The following is a 15,746-nucleotide window of genomic DNA, read 5'->3' as shown; positions in this document are numbered from 1 at the left end:
AGAAGGAGTCATTCTGTCTGCCTTGTTCCAAAGAGAAGCACATTAATAAAGAAGTATGGGCTGTTTCTCTCAGGAGAGTTTCTTTTTAAAGGTAAGACATTGAAATAAGTACATGAGAAAGGACTTGAGCACGCTCTTAAATGAATCATTCTCAAGAAAGTGCAGGTTGTTGTTTGTTTTTAGTCTAGCTTTGCTTGCATTCACTCTTGACTTTAGAAAGTGTAATTGTTTTTCAGACCTTAAACAGAGGGATCAGAGGCTTAGCATAGAGTTTGGGCAGCACCAGACTACAAATGCTTACAAAAAAGCGGAGTCTTGGCCCAGTGGTGGGATGCCAAGGCTCATGTTTGGGATTTGTCAGTCACGGAAAAGAGAGAACAAACTCCCTACTTCCTGGTATATACCTGGAGAATCAGGGATCAATATTACAGGGTGACCATGAAACAGTGACGTACATAAGGATGGATGTGTTAAGCTAAGGACTTCTTTTGGCCTTTTCCTGCCTCAACAGCTGGGTAGGCACTGACAAGCCCATCCAACGGATATTTTCCAGTGGCCCAAAGCTGTTCCTTCTAGTCAGGAAGGGTGGTTGGCAGGAAGGAGAAGACAGTCAGTCTTCCTTGCAGGGCAGGTGGTTTACATTTCTACTCTTTGAGCTGCAAGAAATGAAGCCATTGCTGCCTGGGTTTTCCATTTTCCCATTCAGGATTTCTACCAGGATTTAAACATTGAGGCTGAACTGAATCACAATAGAATAGGGGCCATCCCAGGGACATGTCAAAGAATGCTCTTGTGTCGGAAACTTCCTGTGCATTACTGGTTGGCCTAATTCCCGTATTAGAGGAGGATTTCCCCAGCCCAGGTTTTTGTCCAGGTTTTGCCGCACTGTATCTAGCTTTGCAACCATTGGCTTATATAAAGCAGCTATCATTTCTGCTAAGGTTTGCACCCATTTATCTGTTACCATCTTTCCTTTCCAGGCACTAGGCACTGGGTTTTATAAAGTTGAAGTTGAGTATCTGCATTTTCCCACAGTCAATTTAGCACTTCCACAGTAAATCGCCAAAGTTTGACTCCTGCAGCCGTGCATTGTGAGAGCTTGTCTCTCAGTTCCCCTCAGCCCTGTTGCATCCTGTTTGGTTTTTGTTTGTTTTTTTTTGCTGGTGCTCCGTGGGGGAAAATAATGCCCCCCAAGTGGTTGTGGGTGTGTGATGTCATCTTCCCACACTGCATCGCCCTCATTCTCCTCCCTTTGAAAACAAACAGCCACTTTTCAGAAGTCTCATTCCCCGATGAGAGAAACTGTCAGAGTCGTCTGCATTATGGACCTTTTAACCAGATGTGTCCTGAGAGCATGCACTGTCATCTTTCCAGACTGCAATGCCCTAATCCCCCTCCCGTTGAGAGCAAATGGCCATTTTTCAGAAGGAAAGAAGGAAAAATAGTGAATCCAAGGGGAAAGACCTGACTAAACCATGTCAACAGGTTGCTCAACTAGGTTTCCCATGGTGAAAGAACACCAAAGAGTAGAAGACTCTGGATCCATGTGAATAGGGAAAGACTTAATATTATTCACAGAGAGGGAAGGTAGGGAATCCCAGGAGCCAACCCCCAACATAAATGGGGGCCAGCTGAGGCTCCTGTTGACATGGTGTAGTCACCTAGTTTATTAGCCATCCCCTGGTATGTGTTGCATTACAGGGACCAGTCAGCCTCTGAAAATCTTTGCTGCAGGGGGTAGCTGTCCCCCCTGGTGCCAGCCCACCAAAATATTTCCTACTAGGGGAGCCATCACCCCAGCATGTGTTGCCTTGCAGAGGTCAGCCACTCCTCAAGATCTTTGCCATGGGAGAAACCACCCTACGGCACTCTGCGACCCCAGGAAAAGGTGAAGCACAGAAGCTTTTACGCCACACAGGCCAGGACATGCTGCTGTCTGGAAGCGTGGTTCACACTGTGCAGCCAGCACATGGTGTAGTGGGGCGAGGGCTAGCCATGTGGTATGGTCAGGATGATGGCCAGCCTGTCATCCACGTGGCACCTGTGGGAGGAGGAGTGCTACCCCATGCAAATGTGCAGCACAGGAAAGAAGTTTCTTGGCCTCTTGTACAAGCACAACCCCCACAGCCTAGCTACCAAATAGTGTAGTAGGGTGGGGGCTAGCCTGCTAGCCAAACTGAAACCCTGGCTCTCCTGGTATCTCCATGCTGGGGCTCTCTTTCATGGCTAGATGCGATCGCCACACTGATCATAAAAAAATGAATTAAAAATTATGGGCTTCCTTTTTCCTACTTCCTGCACACCTGGAGAGCAGGGGAGTTGAAAGTGGACATAATGTACACCTGTGGGGCATTGTGGGATACCTGTGGGACACCTCTGGAGACCAATAAAATTGATTTAAAGTAGTGCTGTTTCCTCACTAACATTAATCCGACCTTTAAAATTTGTACTTGGTGTTACTCCAACTTGCATGGTCGATGTAAGAATGTCGACCTTAGTGCTCCCCAACATCAGCCTAATGGTATTTGCAGTGAAGACAGTGATGCGGTAAATTTGAGCTACGTGCCTTAAAATCAACTCTGAGCTGTAGTGTAAACATAGCTTTAGAGTCTCTTTGAGCTCTTAAGATGATTGGTTGGTTTTAATCCCAAGTCCTTCATGAGCACTTTACTGTATTTTTAAAAGCTTTCGTTGGTGTCTGATTGGTTCGATCAGCTTGTCTGTAGGACTCAGGGTGTCCAGCTATGTCGAAATGTTGCAGAGTGTGTAAAGCCTTACTTAGTTCTTGCTCAACTTCTCCCACAAAATGGGAACTGAAATCTGAATCAGTTACTCTGGAAATTCCCATTCTTGAGAAAACTAAAGAACTGCTGGCCAGTGACTGAGGCAGTGATTGTTTTTAGAGGGATGGCTTTTAACCATTTGGACAAGGAATCTACTATTACTAGGAAGTATTTATTCCTTCTGCTGGTGGTGAATAAAGGGCCTATGTAAGCTGTCTGAATCTGGGACAAGGGGCCCTCTATTCTTTGGTGCCCCAATATATATTTTTTAAACCTGACAATCAGTAATACCCATAGTGCACTGCAGACAGTCATCACGCCATTGATCTATATCTATTTGCATGCCTGGCCACCACTCTGTATCTTTAAACCTATTTTAAAGTATCCTGTTTTCATCTATGATGGATAAGGAACGAAGCTGAGCATCTTGAAAATGTGTGTATTCAGCAGCATGTTATACGGATGCGAGGCATGAGTGATAATGAAAGATTCAAAAATAAGAATATTAATATTTGAAAGAAGTCGTTATAGAAAGATTCTGAGAATAGGATGGATGCAGAAGGTCACCAATGAGGAATTGTATAGGAAGATACAGCCAAAAGAGAACCTGCTGCAGAAGGTTATAAAATGGAAGCTACAACTCTTTGGGCATGTTTGCAGAATGAATGAAGAATGAAAAATCAAGACCCTTCTATTCGGTATAATGGATGGTTTGAATATGAGAGGCAGACCCCACAGAGAATGGGTAGATGATGTAGTAGATTGGTCTACAGAAACTATAGAAACTAGTCTACAGAAACTAAGCCACTCCACACTGGACAGGGAAAGATGGAAAGGAATAGTGAGACAGGCATCAGACACCAACGGGTGCTGAGCCCACGGTTATTGATGATGTTTTCGTCTATGTCCTTGCTCATGCACAAACTGAAGCAGGTCCCTGTCATGTAAGATGCCAGCAGCTCTGTCTAAAGCCCTAAAAGCCTTAGAGTGCAGGAATGGAAACTTCCATTCCTGTGGCATAACCCAGTTTCCAACCATATACTGCAGCTTCAAAACCCCACAGTCATAAACACAGCTAGCCATATCAGCCCAACACCTGTGTTTAAGCATGGGAACCTAGAAAAACCAGTAACAAGGGCAACCTTGGCTTCAGCCCCATGAGAACATTAAAAGCGGAGTTGAGCCAGTACATGCACACCCAGTAAACAGCTAAGGGATAAAATCACTGTAAGGTCCTGACCCTAGTTAAGTTTCAATGAGGCCTCTCTGCCTCAGAGGTGCCTTGGTCGTTCACCCAGCTGGAGCAGCATCTACTGTAGCCCTGATATGAGGCACTTTGGGACTGGAACTTCCTGTGGCAGAAAAAGGACGTAAACATGCCAAAACACCTCTTATATAGTCATAAACATTCCTGTTGTGCTTCTTGAATTTCTGTATCCCCCTCTTGACAGGTACTTAAGTCCAATGTATCTATTTCTTTTCCTGAAGTTTTTCCCTGACTAGTGACTGCCTCTGTTTGTTCTACGTAGTCTGTGTCTATGCTGTGGTTATTTGTAGCAGTAGCTTTGGGTAAGGAATCAGCTCTGCTGTTCCAATGTGCTTCTTCTGAGTGATTTTTCTGATGCCACTTCGTGTGAGTCACCCACGTGTATCCATTTCTTTGCTTAATAACTATTTATGTTTTTGGTTGGTCACCCTCCAGAGATCCACTAAGGACTTAGAACATGTACCGATGCTTTGGTGTCCACTTATTATCCATTTCTAGGGTCCAGTAGTGGCCTGCTACCAAGAACGTATGCCTATGTCCAGAGCATGTGCGTCACAAAGAGAGAAGCATAACTGAGCCAGTTGTGTTAGGTCCATGGCATTAGTAGAGGGGTGCATTTGCCATGCCACAGTTCAGTGGTCCCAGTCTCATGGCAATACCTTTGGTATCTCTAGGGGAGCATCTTCCTGTGTTCGTGATCAGCTCTGTTGTGGGAAGATTGGCTTCTGCGACTATGTGTTTAGCCTCCTTTGTGGAAATGAGTGACATTATGCATGTGTGGCTAATTGGGGTTGAATGAGATTTTGGAGTCAGCATCAGGTGTACCACTGTATTTCCAGTGGTCTCCTAATCACAATTTAACTCTTAACCTTACAACCACTACCACCTCATGATGGTCACCAAGTTAGGCATGGTAAATGCTGGTTTCTGCCTCACACTTCTGATTGCCTCCCACTGCCTTATTTGCATCTGCTAGGAAGTGAGCTGCTGCTCTAGTGACTTTTAACAATGTTTGTGTGTGTTGAGGTTTTCCTATTGTGTTCTCCATTTCTGCTGGCTTTGTCTCATTCGTATTTCTAAGCACAATCACCATTTTAAACTTTCCCGCTATGAATTCACACCCATCTGTCCAAACACTGTTGTAACTGCTTTTTCTTCAGTACCAGTTCCTGCTTTCCCTGTACCATTTCATCCATGTCCCCACACACACAATCATGCCCATGCAGCAGCCATGTCATTTGCACTACCTTCTGGCTTACTGGTTGTGCAGTATTCCTTAACGCTTAGTCTTGCTTCAGTCAGAGGGTTCTGTGGCAGAGTGAGTCTCATTCCTGGGCCCCAGGTCCTCTGTTTAGTCTGCTGGCCCCACCGTATGAACCCCGTTACCCTTGTTGGGGCAGGGGGGAGTCTGGGTGGGGGAACCCGGTCCCCACCCACTTGCTCCGGGTTCTGGACCAGGGACCCTGGGCAGTCGCTGCCTGTGAGGCCTGACTTCCTTCGCCCTGGCCCCTGCAGCTCCTCTCCCTGGGCCACTTCCCCCAGATGCTTCTCCCTGGTACGTCCTTCCTCTAGTGGTAGACATGGCGGCAAGTCCCCTCCTTAGTTTGGCTCCCTCAGCTGACCAGTTCCTCAAAGTCTCTGGTGGGGCTCTGGGCCCTCCCTGGGTTGGGGCAGTCCAGCCCTCTGGGTTGCTGAGGTTCCTCTTTTCTTTTGTGGCCCTAGGTGTTCCTCTCAGTCTCCTTCCTTCTCCTCTCTCGTCTCCCAAACTCTCCTTCACCACCCTTCCTTTGCCCTGTGTGGAGAAGAGCTTGTAAAGGTAGTCCTGAGTAGGATCAGCTGGCCCTAGTTGATCTAGGGCTGCCTGCTCCTCAGCTGCTCCCACTTTGATTTCCAGCTCTGTCTCTGCTCTGTTTTTACTCCTGCCTCCCCTCTCCTGGCCCCACCCTCCGACAGTTCTTTAGCCTTGAAGCACCCCTTTTCCATGGAACATTTCCCCTTCATTATCCAGCTCCAACCTATTGGTTTTCTCCTGTCTCAAGTCAGCAGTCAAAGGGGTTTGTTCAGCCATCTCTACTTCCCAGCCAGCACTATGAGAAGCCAGGACTTAAAAACCTCTAGGGATGGAGATTCCACCACCTCTGTAGGTAACACATTCCAGTGCTTCACCACCCTCCTGCTGAAATAGTGTTTCCTAATATCCAACTGACACCTTTCCCTCTGTAACTTCAGACCATTGCTCCATGTTCTGCCATCTGTCACCATTGAGAACAGTCTATCTCTTTAAAGCCCCCTTTCAGGAAGTTGAAGACTATCAAATCACCCCTCAGTCTTCTCTTCTGCAAACTAAATAAGCCCAAATCCCTCAGCCTCTCCTCATAGGTCATGTGCTCCAGCCCCTTAATCATTTTTGTTGCCCTCCGCTGGACCCTCTCCAATGTGTCCACATCCTTTCTGTACTGGAGGGCCCAGAACTGGACATGATACTCCAATGTGGCCTCCCCAGCCAAGTAGAGGGGAATAATAACTTCTCTATATCTGCTGGAAATGCTTCTCTTAATGCACCCCAATATGCCATTAGCAGTCTGGGCTACAAGGACACACTGCTGACCCATATCTCGCTTCTCATCCACTGTAATCCCCAGGTCCCTTTGTGCTGCACTGCTACTTAGCCAGTCAATCCCTATCCTGTAACGGTGCTTGGGATTCTTCTGTCCCAAGTGCAGGACTCTGCACTTCTCCTTGTTGAACCTTTTTTTGGCCCAATCCTCCAGTTTATCTAGGTCACTCTGGACCCTATCCCTACCCTCCAATGTTATCTACCTGACCACCTAGCTTCATGTCATCAGCAAATTTGCTGAGGGTGCAATTCATCCCCTCATCCAGGTAATCAATAAAGATGTTGAACAATGCTGGCCCTAGAACCGATCCTTGGGGCACTCCACTTGAAACCGACCACCAACCAAACACTGATAACTCTCATGCTGGTCTACATTTAAAAATTAGATTAACCCAGCTATGTAGCTGAGGACTCAGAAGAATTCTTTCTTTAGCCTACCTACCACCTTTCAGAGAGGTAGCTTAAATACATGTCAGTTATGTAGGAAGCATCTACCCTGGGCAGTACTGTGGCATACCTGCAGTGCTGTAGCTGGGCTGCTAGTGTAGCCACAGTTTGCACATGCCCTAAGAATAAATGAGTTGTCATCTTCAAATAAAGTGTATACTTTTGCAGTTATTGGATCAACATGATCCAAAGCCCATTAAAGCCTGGGAATGTCTATTGATGTAATGGATTTTAATCAAGCCCTCATGCTTTCCCCATTGAAATAAATGATAACATTTCAGTGATAGCATCAGTAAGTGCATATTTCACTCACTGAGGCCTGGTCTATGCTAAAAAGTTAGGATGACCTAGCCACATTATTAAGTGGTGTGAAAAATCAATACCCATGAGTGAGGTGGCATTATGAGGACAAAGGAAGAATTTTTGTGTTCATCTGTTTGTCTTTCTGGGAAGCGGATTGCCTACAGAATGGGAGCACCCTTCCCCTCAGCGTAGGTAATGTCTATGCTGAAGCATAGTAGAAATGCTGCTGTAGCATTTGAATTGTAGGCAAGCCCACACCTCTTACTTTACCACCTCAGATGATCTCTGTTCTGCAGAATCAGTGTAGCTGTGTGTGCATTGGAAACATGAGGCCAACAGATGCTAAATATAAAGGAAAGGTTGGATGAGTGTCTGAGAGTGGAGTTAAAAATAAACATGCGATACAAACCAAATAGCTATAAGAAAATAAAATGAGGTGGGAAAAATCAACCTTTTGAATGTGACCAATTAATTTAATATTTGGCATATTGTAGTTTGCCATCTTGTTGCTATTTACAGTTATTAAACAATTCATTTTTAACTCCATTCCTTTGAGTTTATTGGATAGTGAATCACATAAATGTTATAAAGTTAATAGAGAACAGCTAAACAATTTTTGTTTGATTCTCAGGTTAACTTCTTTTCAGCTTTAGAAAAAATGTGTTTGGCAAAGATATTTTAATTAAGTGGTGTTAAAAAGCAAATTGAAACTGAGTGGTGACATGTTTTTAAAAACATATCAATTGTTCCTCAAGCACTGTATGTTCTCTGATGTTAACCAGGACCAGCTAATGCATTTTAAAAAATGTTTTGTATTATCTACACTAGAGGGTAATATGTCTGTAGACCCTACTTAATTAAATCTTATTAACTAATTTTCCTAAATGTTCAGTTTTTTCAGAGTATCTGCAGGCTAGAGTTTGTGGCCTGTTTTAATTGAAAGTGATTAATTACCAATTAACTCAACTTTGCTGATATATTTGTAAATGCTAATCTTGGCACTCAACATTTCAGGACTGAAAAGCTTTTGTCTTGTAGCCTCAGATGAAATTTAAGGTAAATTGTGAATGGGTGTTCTGGAATGATGTTTCCATTAACATTTACAAAAGAGTTAGCTAGTTCAAACTAATTAACAGAGTGGGCATAGATAATAAGGTCTTTGTGGTGTTCTCCATTTCTGAATCAGAGCCTTACTGCACCATTTTTTTTTAACAGCTTCTGTCATTTTTTTGAAGAAGAGCTCTGCAATCTCTAAGGCTGAGTCTACACTTACCCGATGTTCGATGCACTCTGATCAATCTCTCAGGGTTCAATTTTGCTGCATCTGTGAAGACGTGGCAAAATGGATCTCTCCAGGCTCGGCCGTCCACCCCAGTAAGGGATGTCAGCACGAACTTGAAGAGCCCCGATCTACATAGAGGCAGGAAGTCAATCCTGAGACGTTGAGTCTAGCTATGCTAATGATGTAGCTAGAATTGCATATCTGGGATCAGCTTTCTGTCCTTGTGTAGATCCAGCCTGAGTCTTGTCTTTCTCACCTAGAGCAATCATTTCCATAAAAGATATTACCTTACAAGCTTTGTCTCTCTAATTTCCTGAAATTTCTAATTTCAACACAGCTACAAGAACACTGCATACAGCATATTTTCTAATATTTACCCATATTTTGTTTTTCCTTTTAAAAAAAACAATTATTTTAAAGAGGGAAGCCTTCTTCTGTTTGGTAGCTTGGGGAAGCAATTTTCTCATGCCTCTAACATGTCAGGTTATCTAAGTTCTCTGTCTTGTTGGTTTTCTTGCTGCTCAGATGGTGCCCCAGCTTGAAGCCCAAATAGCTAAACTGACTGAGCAGCTGGAGACTCAGACCAAATTGCATCAGGAGGCTCTGCAAAAGACCAAGAAGGCAGAAAAACAATTTGAGACACTCCAGGATCAATTGATGCGTCTGGATGGGGAGTTGGTGTCTGGAGACATGATGCGAGATAGTTTGAAGCTTGAGAAACAAAAGGTAACAGCACTGGAGATTTCTATTTGTGGGAATGTTTTCTGCAAGTGAGAGATTTAGCTATGAGTGTATTTATTGTGTTTTAGTGAGTGCTCAGACTGAGTTCACATGCTGTTGCTTTGGGGCATGTAAAACTTTTAAATAAGGGCTTGAAATATAACTGGACCAGCTAGTTGGAGAGGTAGACAAGAAAGACAAAGGTAGAGTCCAGGTCATCCGTCCAGCATCTGTGCTTTGGTGAGAAGCCTGTGAATGTTCTAAGTTGTCTGTTGTCTCTGGACACAGGTCCTCCACATTTTGTGTCAGTGTCTTGCTACTACAGTAAATCTTGGTAAATTTAACCTCCATCTTTTCCTACATACAGGAAGAGAGACTGAGCTATCTGTTTAATCTTCCCCATGCTACTATCCTCATAAAGGAAAAGGCTTTTCATTTTTTCAATTATCTTCAGGTGTCTGCTGCAAGGAGGTGGTGTGAAGAAGAAATCTTTTTTTTTAAATGATCAGTATTTTTATTTTTGCTATTCTGCCACCTAGCAGCAGTCTCTGTATATTAAGACCTGCTCCTCAGTGTCCCAGTCCTGCATCTGCTGACATTTGTAGCATTCCCAACCATCAGCATCATTAATCAGAAAAAATCTTTGACAGTTTTATGTCCTGGATGCCACGGGCAGATATGAAAGTGAACAAGATCTTTTTAATTACCTCTGTTGATGTTTTGCAATAATAGGAGTAACAGCAGAGGGGCTTTTGCTCTTTGTCTGCAAATAGTGTTATGTCATTGCCTTCTGAAAACGATAGGGGAAAATAATATGAGAAAAAAACCCAAATAAAATTCACCAGAATGCATATAAAACCTTCCAGTTGTATCCCAGATTCCTTATTTATTTGAAAAATCAGCTTTCAAAAATTGTTGCTACCCTTCTTCCCCTCTGTTCAGCCTGGTATCCACCATTTGTACCTCCACGGCAAGCTAATTTTCACTGGGCTGTTAATAACTAATGCAAACAATGAAGAGATTTCATGTACTTCTTTCATATGGTACTAAATTAAATAGTGTTGTTTAATGATATAGTTTCTGGACGGTGTTGATTTTTCCAATGTATTGCATAAATAATTTTAAGCAGTCTGAATAAGTGACTGAGATTTCAGATTTTCATTTAAGTATTTATTAGCCCAACTTTGAACAGATGTTCTAGGGATCCAGCTAAGTGTATTCAGAAATAAGAGTGGGGATTAGTAATTTTGAGATACAGTCCATGAAGGGTGACATACCAGACCCAATCCTTCAAGGAACTAAGAGCTCTTAGAAGTCCTTAGCATTGGATCCAATATGCATAGAAAGATGTTTGCATACCTTGGCTGTGCCTACATGGTGAGTTGGTTTCCAAATGATTTATACAATTTGCACTACTCAAATTATGTTAATTATTTAGAAATTCCTTATTCCAAACTGCACCAAAGTTTGGAATAAGCGTCTCTTCCAAAAGTTTCATTACCTCTTATATGACGTGGGGTACCAGAACCAGAATACCACACTCGAAAAGCCAGTGCTATTTCAAGTGTGAGAAAAAGACATAACATGGCTATTTCGCGATACATTCAAATGTACATATGAATGTATCCTGAGATAACAATCGCTGTGTAGACATAGCCCTTTTGGCTAGAGTGATTCAACAATTGTAGGAGTCTTGAAAGATTGTTTCTATCAGGAGGAGAAATGAATCATATGAGTCTAGGTATGTTTTCTGGTATAATCCAGTTTATTTACAAAGCATGTGTACAAAACCCTGTTTCTCTGAACCCAGTAGAAGCAGGCAATTTTCTTGCTCGCTATTTCCAAGTCTACCCCTCTGGTCAGTTCTGTGCCCAGGGAACTCTCTCTCTCTGCTCCCTCTTAGGGTCCCACTGCCCACCGTTTCTTTCTCTGTTGGGCTTATTTAAAACAGACGCACGTGCACCCCCTGCCCCTTGCCAAACAATCCCTTAGACACTGCATTTACAGCCTGTCCCAAGGAAATCCCTCAGATTATATGGCTTCATAAGAACGGCCATACTGGGTCAGACCAAAGGTCCGTCTAGCCCAGTATCCTGTCTGCCAACAGTAGCTAGTGCCTGGTGTCCCAGAGGAGATGAACCGAAGACAATGATCAAGCATCGTTTCTACTCTGGCATTAACATGTGCCATGCTGGCGTAGGTGGTGGCTTCTGTTGACTCCAGCTATCCCAGTATATCAAGGGACTTAATTGCACTTTCCCCTTAGCCTGAAAAAGGGTACGTACAAAGCACCTATCAGCATTAACCAATTTTGTGATTGTCTACAGATCAATGACCTGCTTGGTGGCAGCCATTTACACCTCCTACCCATGCTTTCTTTTCAACCTGGCTGTGTCTACACAGGCACAAATCTTCGAAATAGCCATATTTTGAAGCTTACTAATGAGGCGCTGAATAGCATTAGGACGCTTTCGAAAGTGTGCGGCTCGGTGTGGCTACACGGGGCTCCTTTTCGAAAGGACCCCGCACCTTTCGAAATCCCCTTATTCCGATCAGTGAGCAAGATAAGGGGATTTCGAAAGGTGCGGGTCCTTTTGAAAAGGACCCCCATGTAGCCGCGCTGTGGCCGAAAGCGTCCTAATGCTGATGAGGTGCTGAATATTCAATTCAGCGCCTCATTAGTAATCTTCGAAATGGCGATTAGCATGGCTATTTCGAAGATTTGTGCCCATGTAGAGACACCCTCTGAATTCTTATAGAGAAGTTACTAACACTAAACGTGTTCAACAAATTAATCTTTTGAAGTAATTTGTACTGAGCTTTTTTTTTTTCCAGGACCCTAGTGACTAGGGACAGGTCTACATTACAAACCTACATCAAGATAACTGTGTCACACAGGTATGAAAAATCCACATCCCTGAGCAATGTAGTTACACCAAGCTAACCCCTTGAGGTAGATAGTGCCATGTTGATGGGAGAGCTTCTCCTGCTAACAGAGGTACTGCCTCTTGGGAAGGTGGATTAACTACACTAATGGGAGAAGCTCTCCCATTAGCATAATGGCATCTTTGCTAAAGTGCAGCAGTGTGCGATAGTGCTATATGTGAAGATAAGCTTTAGAGGAGAGAAGCTGGCAGGGCCCTCAGCCAAGCAGCAGGTCTAGAAACTAATCTCCCTGTATGAGCAAAATCACTGATTTCTTGCACCTCTTGCCTGCCCTTAGTCTGATCAGGAGGCAAACATTATGTTCTCTGAACTGGGGTGACATCCAGCTCTGTCTCCATCCAAGACTGCATGCTGATCCTGGAAGAAGTTGCTTAGAGAAGGGGATAGAAGATTAAGAAAGATTCAACTGAATCAGTAGGTCTCTTCAGCCTACTGTGTGTGCCACTCCTCAGTCCACCATCACATTGTTTGTGTACCCACCCAATACTTGAGCTCGCATCTGCGGTCTCTGGTTTTATTCTCACATGGTTACTGCAATAAGCATTTGTGTTGTTTCAGACCCCATCTGAGATAAGATAGGGACAAAATCTAGTTGGATTGAAAATGCCATTTCTTATGCTGGAACAATTAAAGAAAATATTACATAACAATGTGTTATGCGACCGTATAATACAGATCGACTTGTAGTCTATTAGAAAATTTGTATGCGGCATGGATCATAGTAGGCTATTATCAGGGATCCAAGTTTGCCGTAATAGAAATCCCCAAATCCTCCAATTAAATCCCCCCAGCCACAAGACAGTTTGGTATCAACTGAATGCAATGCTCCACTGATTATATTTATAATGTTTAAGCTGTAGCCCAAGTCCCACTTGTTGCAGTTGACAGCCCAAGCCCCATCCTTTCTCCTGATTATCTAATCTGTCTCCAGTCCCAATGAGATTAAATAATTGGGGTTCCACTGTATGTATTTGTATTTGTAACAAAATGTGAAAGGTAAAGATTCTCTAAAAACACAAAATTTCACATTTTTGTGTGGCAAACAGATTTCAAGGGTTCCTGGTATCTCTAAACTACTAAATACAATGTATTCAACTCTTTTCTAGCAAACACCAGTCAAGAGAACAACAAGAAGTCCTGTGACACCTTATAGATTAACAGATAATTTGGAACATAAGCTTTCATGGGCAAAGATATGCTTCATCAGATCTGTCTTGAGCTACGTCTACACGTGAAGCCTGCTTCGAAGTAGCCTATTTCGATGAATAACGTCTACACGTCCTCCAGGGCTGGCAACATCGACGTTCAACGTCGACGTTGCGCAGCATCACATCGAAATAGGTGCTGTTAGGGAACGTCTACACGCCAAAGTAGCACACATCGAAATAAGGGTGCCAGGCACAGCTGCAGACAGGGTCACAGGGCGGACTCAACAGCAAGCCGCTCCCTTAAAGGGCCCCTCCCAGACACAGTTGCACTAAACAACACAAGATCCACAGAGCCGACAACTGGTTGCAGACCCTGTGCATGCAGCATGGATCCCCAGCTGCAGCAGCAGCAGCCAGAAGCCCTGGGCTAAGGGCTGCTGCACACGGTGACCATAGAGCTCCGCCGGGGCTGGAGAGAGAGCGTCTCTCAACCCCTCAGCTGATGGCCACCATGGCGGACCCCGCTATTTCGATGTTGCGGGATGCGGGTCGTCTACACGTGCCCTACTTCAACATTCAACTTCGAAGTAGGGCGCTATTCCCATCCCCTCATGGGGTTAGTGGCATTGATGTCTCGCCGCCTAACGGCGATGTTAACGTCGAAATAGCGCCCAACATGTGTAGCCGTGACGGGTGCTATTTCGAAGTTAGTGCCACTACTTTGAAGTAGCGTGCACGTGTAGACACTGCTTTGATCTGTCAGATCTGATGAAGCAGGTCTTTGCCCACGAAAGCTTATGCTCCAAAATATCTGTTAGTCTATAAGGTGCCACAGGACTTCTTGTTGTTCTCGAAGATACAGACTAACAAACACAGCTATCTCTCTGATACTTGTCACCAGTTGAGAGAGGTCAGTTTGAGAAGTACCTAACAGTTGTGTTCACGTTAAGAGAATACTAAGTGTGTGCTTCTTGTTTCTGAAATGGGGACTGTTGCCTATAGTTAGATGGCTACCAATTTGAAGGAAAATGGTCTGCATTCTTAAAAAGACTTTAAATTACTCTTCTGATGTTCTTTCTTACCCATTTCTTGTTTCAGTATCTTAAGTTTCTGGAACAGCTTTCAGATAAAATGAAACTGGATGGGGTAGGAGTTGAAATTGGGTTTGATATGAGTCTGGATGCAATTCTGGCCCGTGCAGAGCAGTTGGTCAAACTGGAAAGTGATGCAGTGATTGAAAACAAGACTATGGTGCACAATCTACAAAGGAAGGTAAGTAAGAGGTCTGAATTCAATTAGAGGCTTCGTCTGTTTCATCAAGAGCTGCTCCTAAACAGTAAGAGCAAGAACCTCCAAATTTGATATATAGCTTCCTGTTATCATAACTTAGAACAACATATGGTTCTGGTTGTACCAGGAAAACAGGATGTACCTGGAGTGAGATTGCGCCTCATAAAACCAAACAGAAGAGAGACAATTGCCAAATCAAGCATAGTCTTCAGAACTGACACAACTGAATTAATGTTGAGAGTAACTGAACCAAGATAAGCCAGAAAAATAGGAGGAACCTGGAACAGGATTGCTTCTCAATAAAACTCACAGGAAAAAAAGCTAAAACAGAGAAATCTGGAGTTAGTGCTCTGTTTTGGCACGGCTAAATCAATGCTTAGGGTTTGAAAACTAGATGAAATTGTTATTGGAAACCAAATTGGCTATAGCCCTTTTTTGTTAAAATGGAGAATAAGAGTTTATAGGGATGAAGGAAAAAATGCACTCGATGGAATTCCCATTTAAAAAAAATTACTAAAAAAATTAAACAGACAAATTTTAACAATTTTTTTAAGAAAAGCCAAAATAAAAATTAACTTAAAACTAACACTGCATTTTTGAAAAACAGAATCATTTAATTAAGTAAAGTATGTATATTTTCCTTTTATTTAAAAGAAAAACATAATTAAGGACTCAAGCTACACTGGGAATGTGTGCTATTTGTTTTAAAGAAGAGCATTATTATTACTACTATATTTCAATTAAAGTAGCTGCCAGAGGCCCCACTCAAAATTGAAGCCTTGCTGTGTACAGACACATACAAAGATACATTCTGTCATCTAATGAGATGATGATAAACATGTTTGCAGCCTACAGCAACCAAACTGCATAATAAAACAATGCGAAAGTAGGTCAATTGAACATTTCCTTATAACAACGCTACTGTTACAGCATACCAAAAATA

The 15,746-nt window shown here is 43.2% G+C and overlaps 1 protein-coding gene across 2 annotated transcripts in view; it reads left to right on the top strand.

Annotated features, from left to right (window-relative positions):
* Positions 1–15,746, top strand: part of CCDC170 (coiled-coil domain containing 170) — a 92,173-nt gene that overhangs the window by 54,250 nt on the left and 22,177 nt on the right. For both annotated transcript variants that reach the window (XM_074990368.1, XM_074990367.1), the window contains exons 9-10: positions 9,225–9,425; positions 14,612–14,785. In XM_074990368.1, coding sequence (XP_074846469.1) covers positions 9,225–9,425; positions 14,612–14,785 — 375 coding nt within the window. The remainder of the gene's footprint in view (positions 1–9,224; positions 9,426–14,611; positions 14,786–15,746) is intronic.

This window comes from Carettochelys insculpta, chromosome 3, assembly GCF_033958435.1.
Source record: "Carettochelys insculpta isolate YL-2023 chromosome 3, ASM3395843v1, whole genome shotgun sequence".
Lineage (NCBI taxonomy): Eukaryota > Metazoa > Chordata > Testudines > Carettochelyidae > Carettochelys > Carettochelys insculpta.
This window is presented reverse-complemented; position numbering and strand designations above follow the sequence as displayed.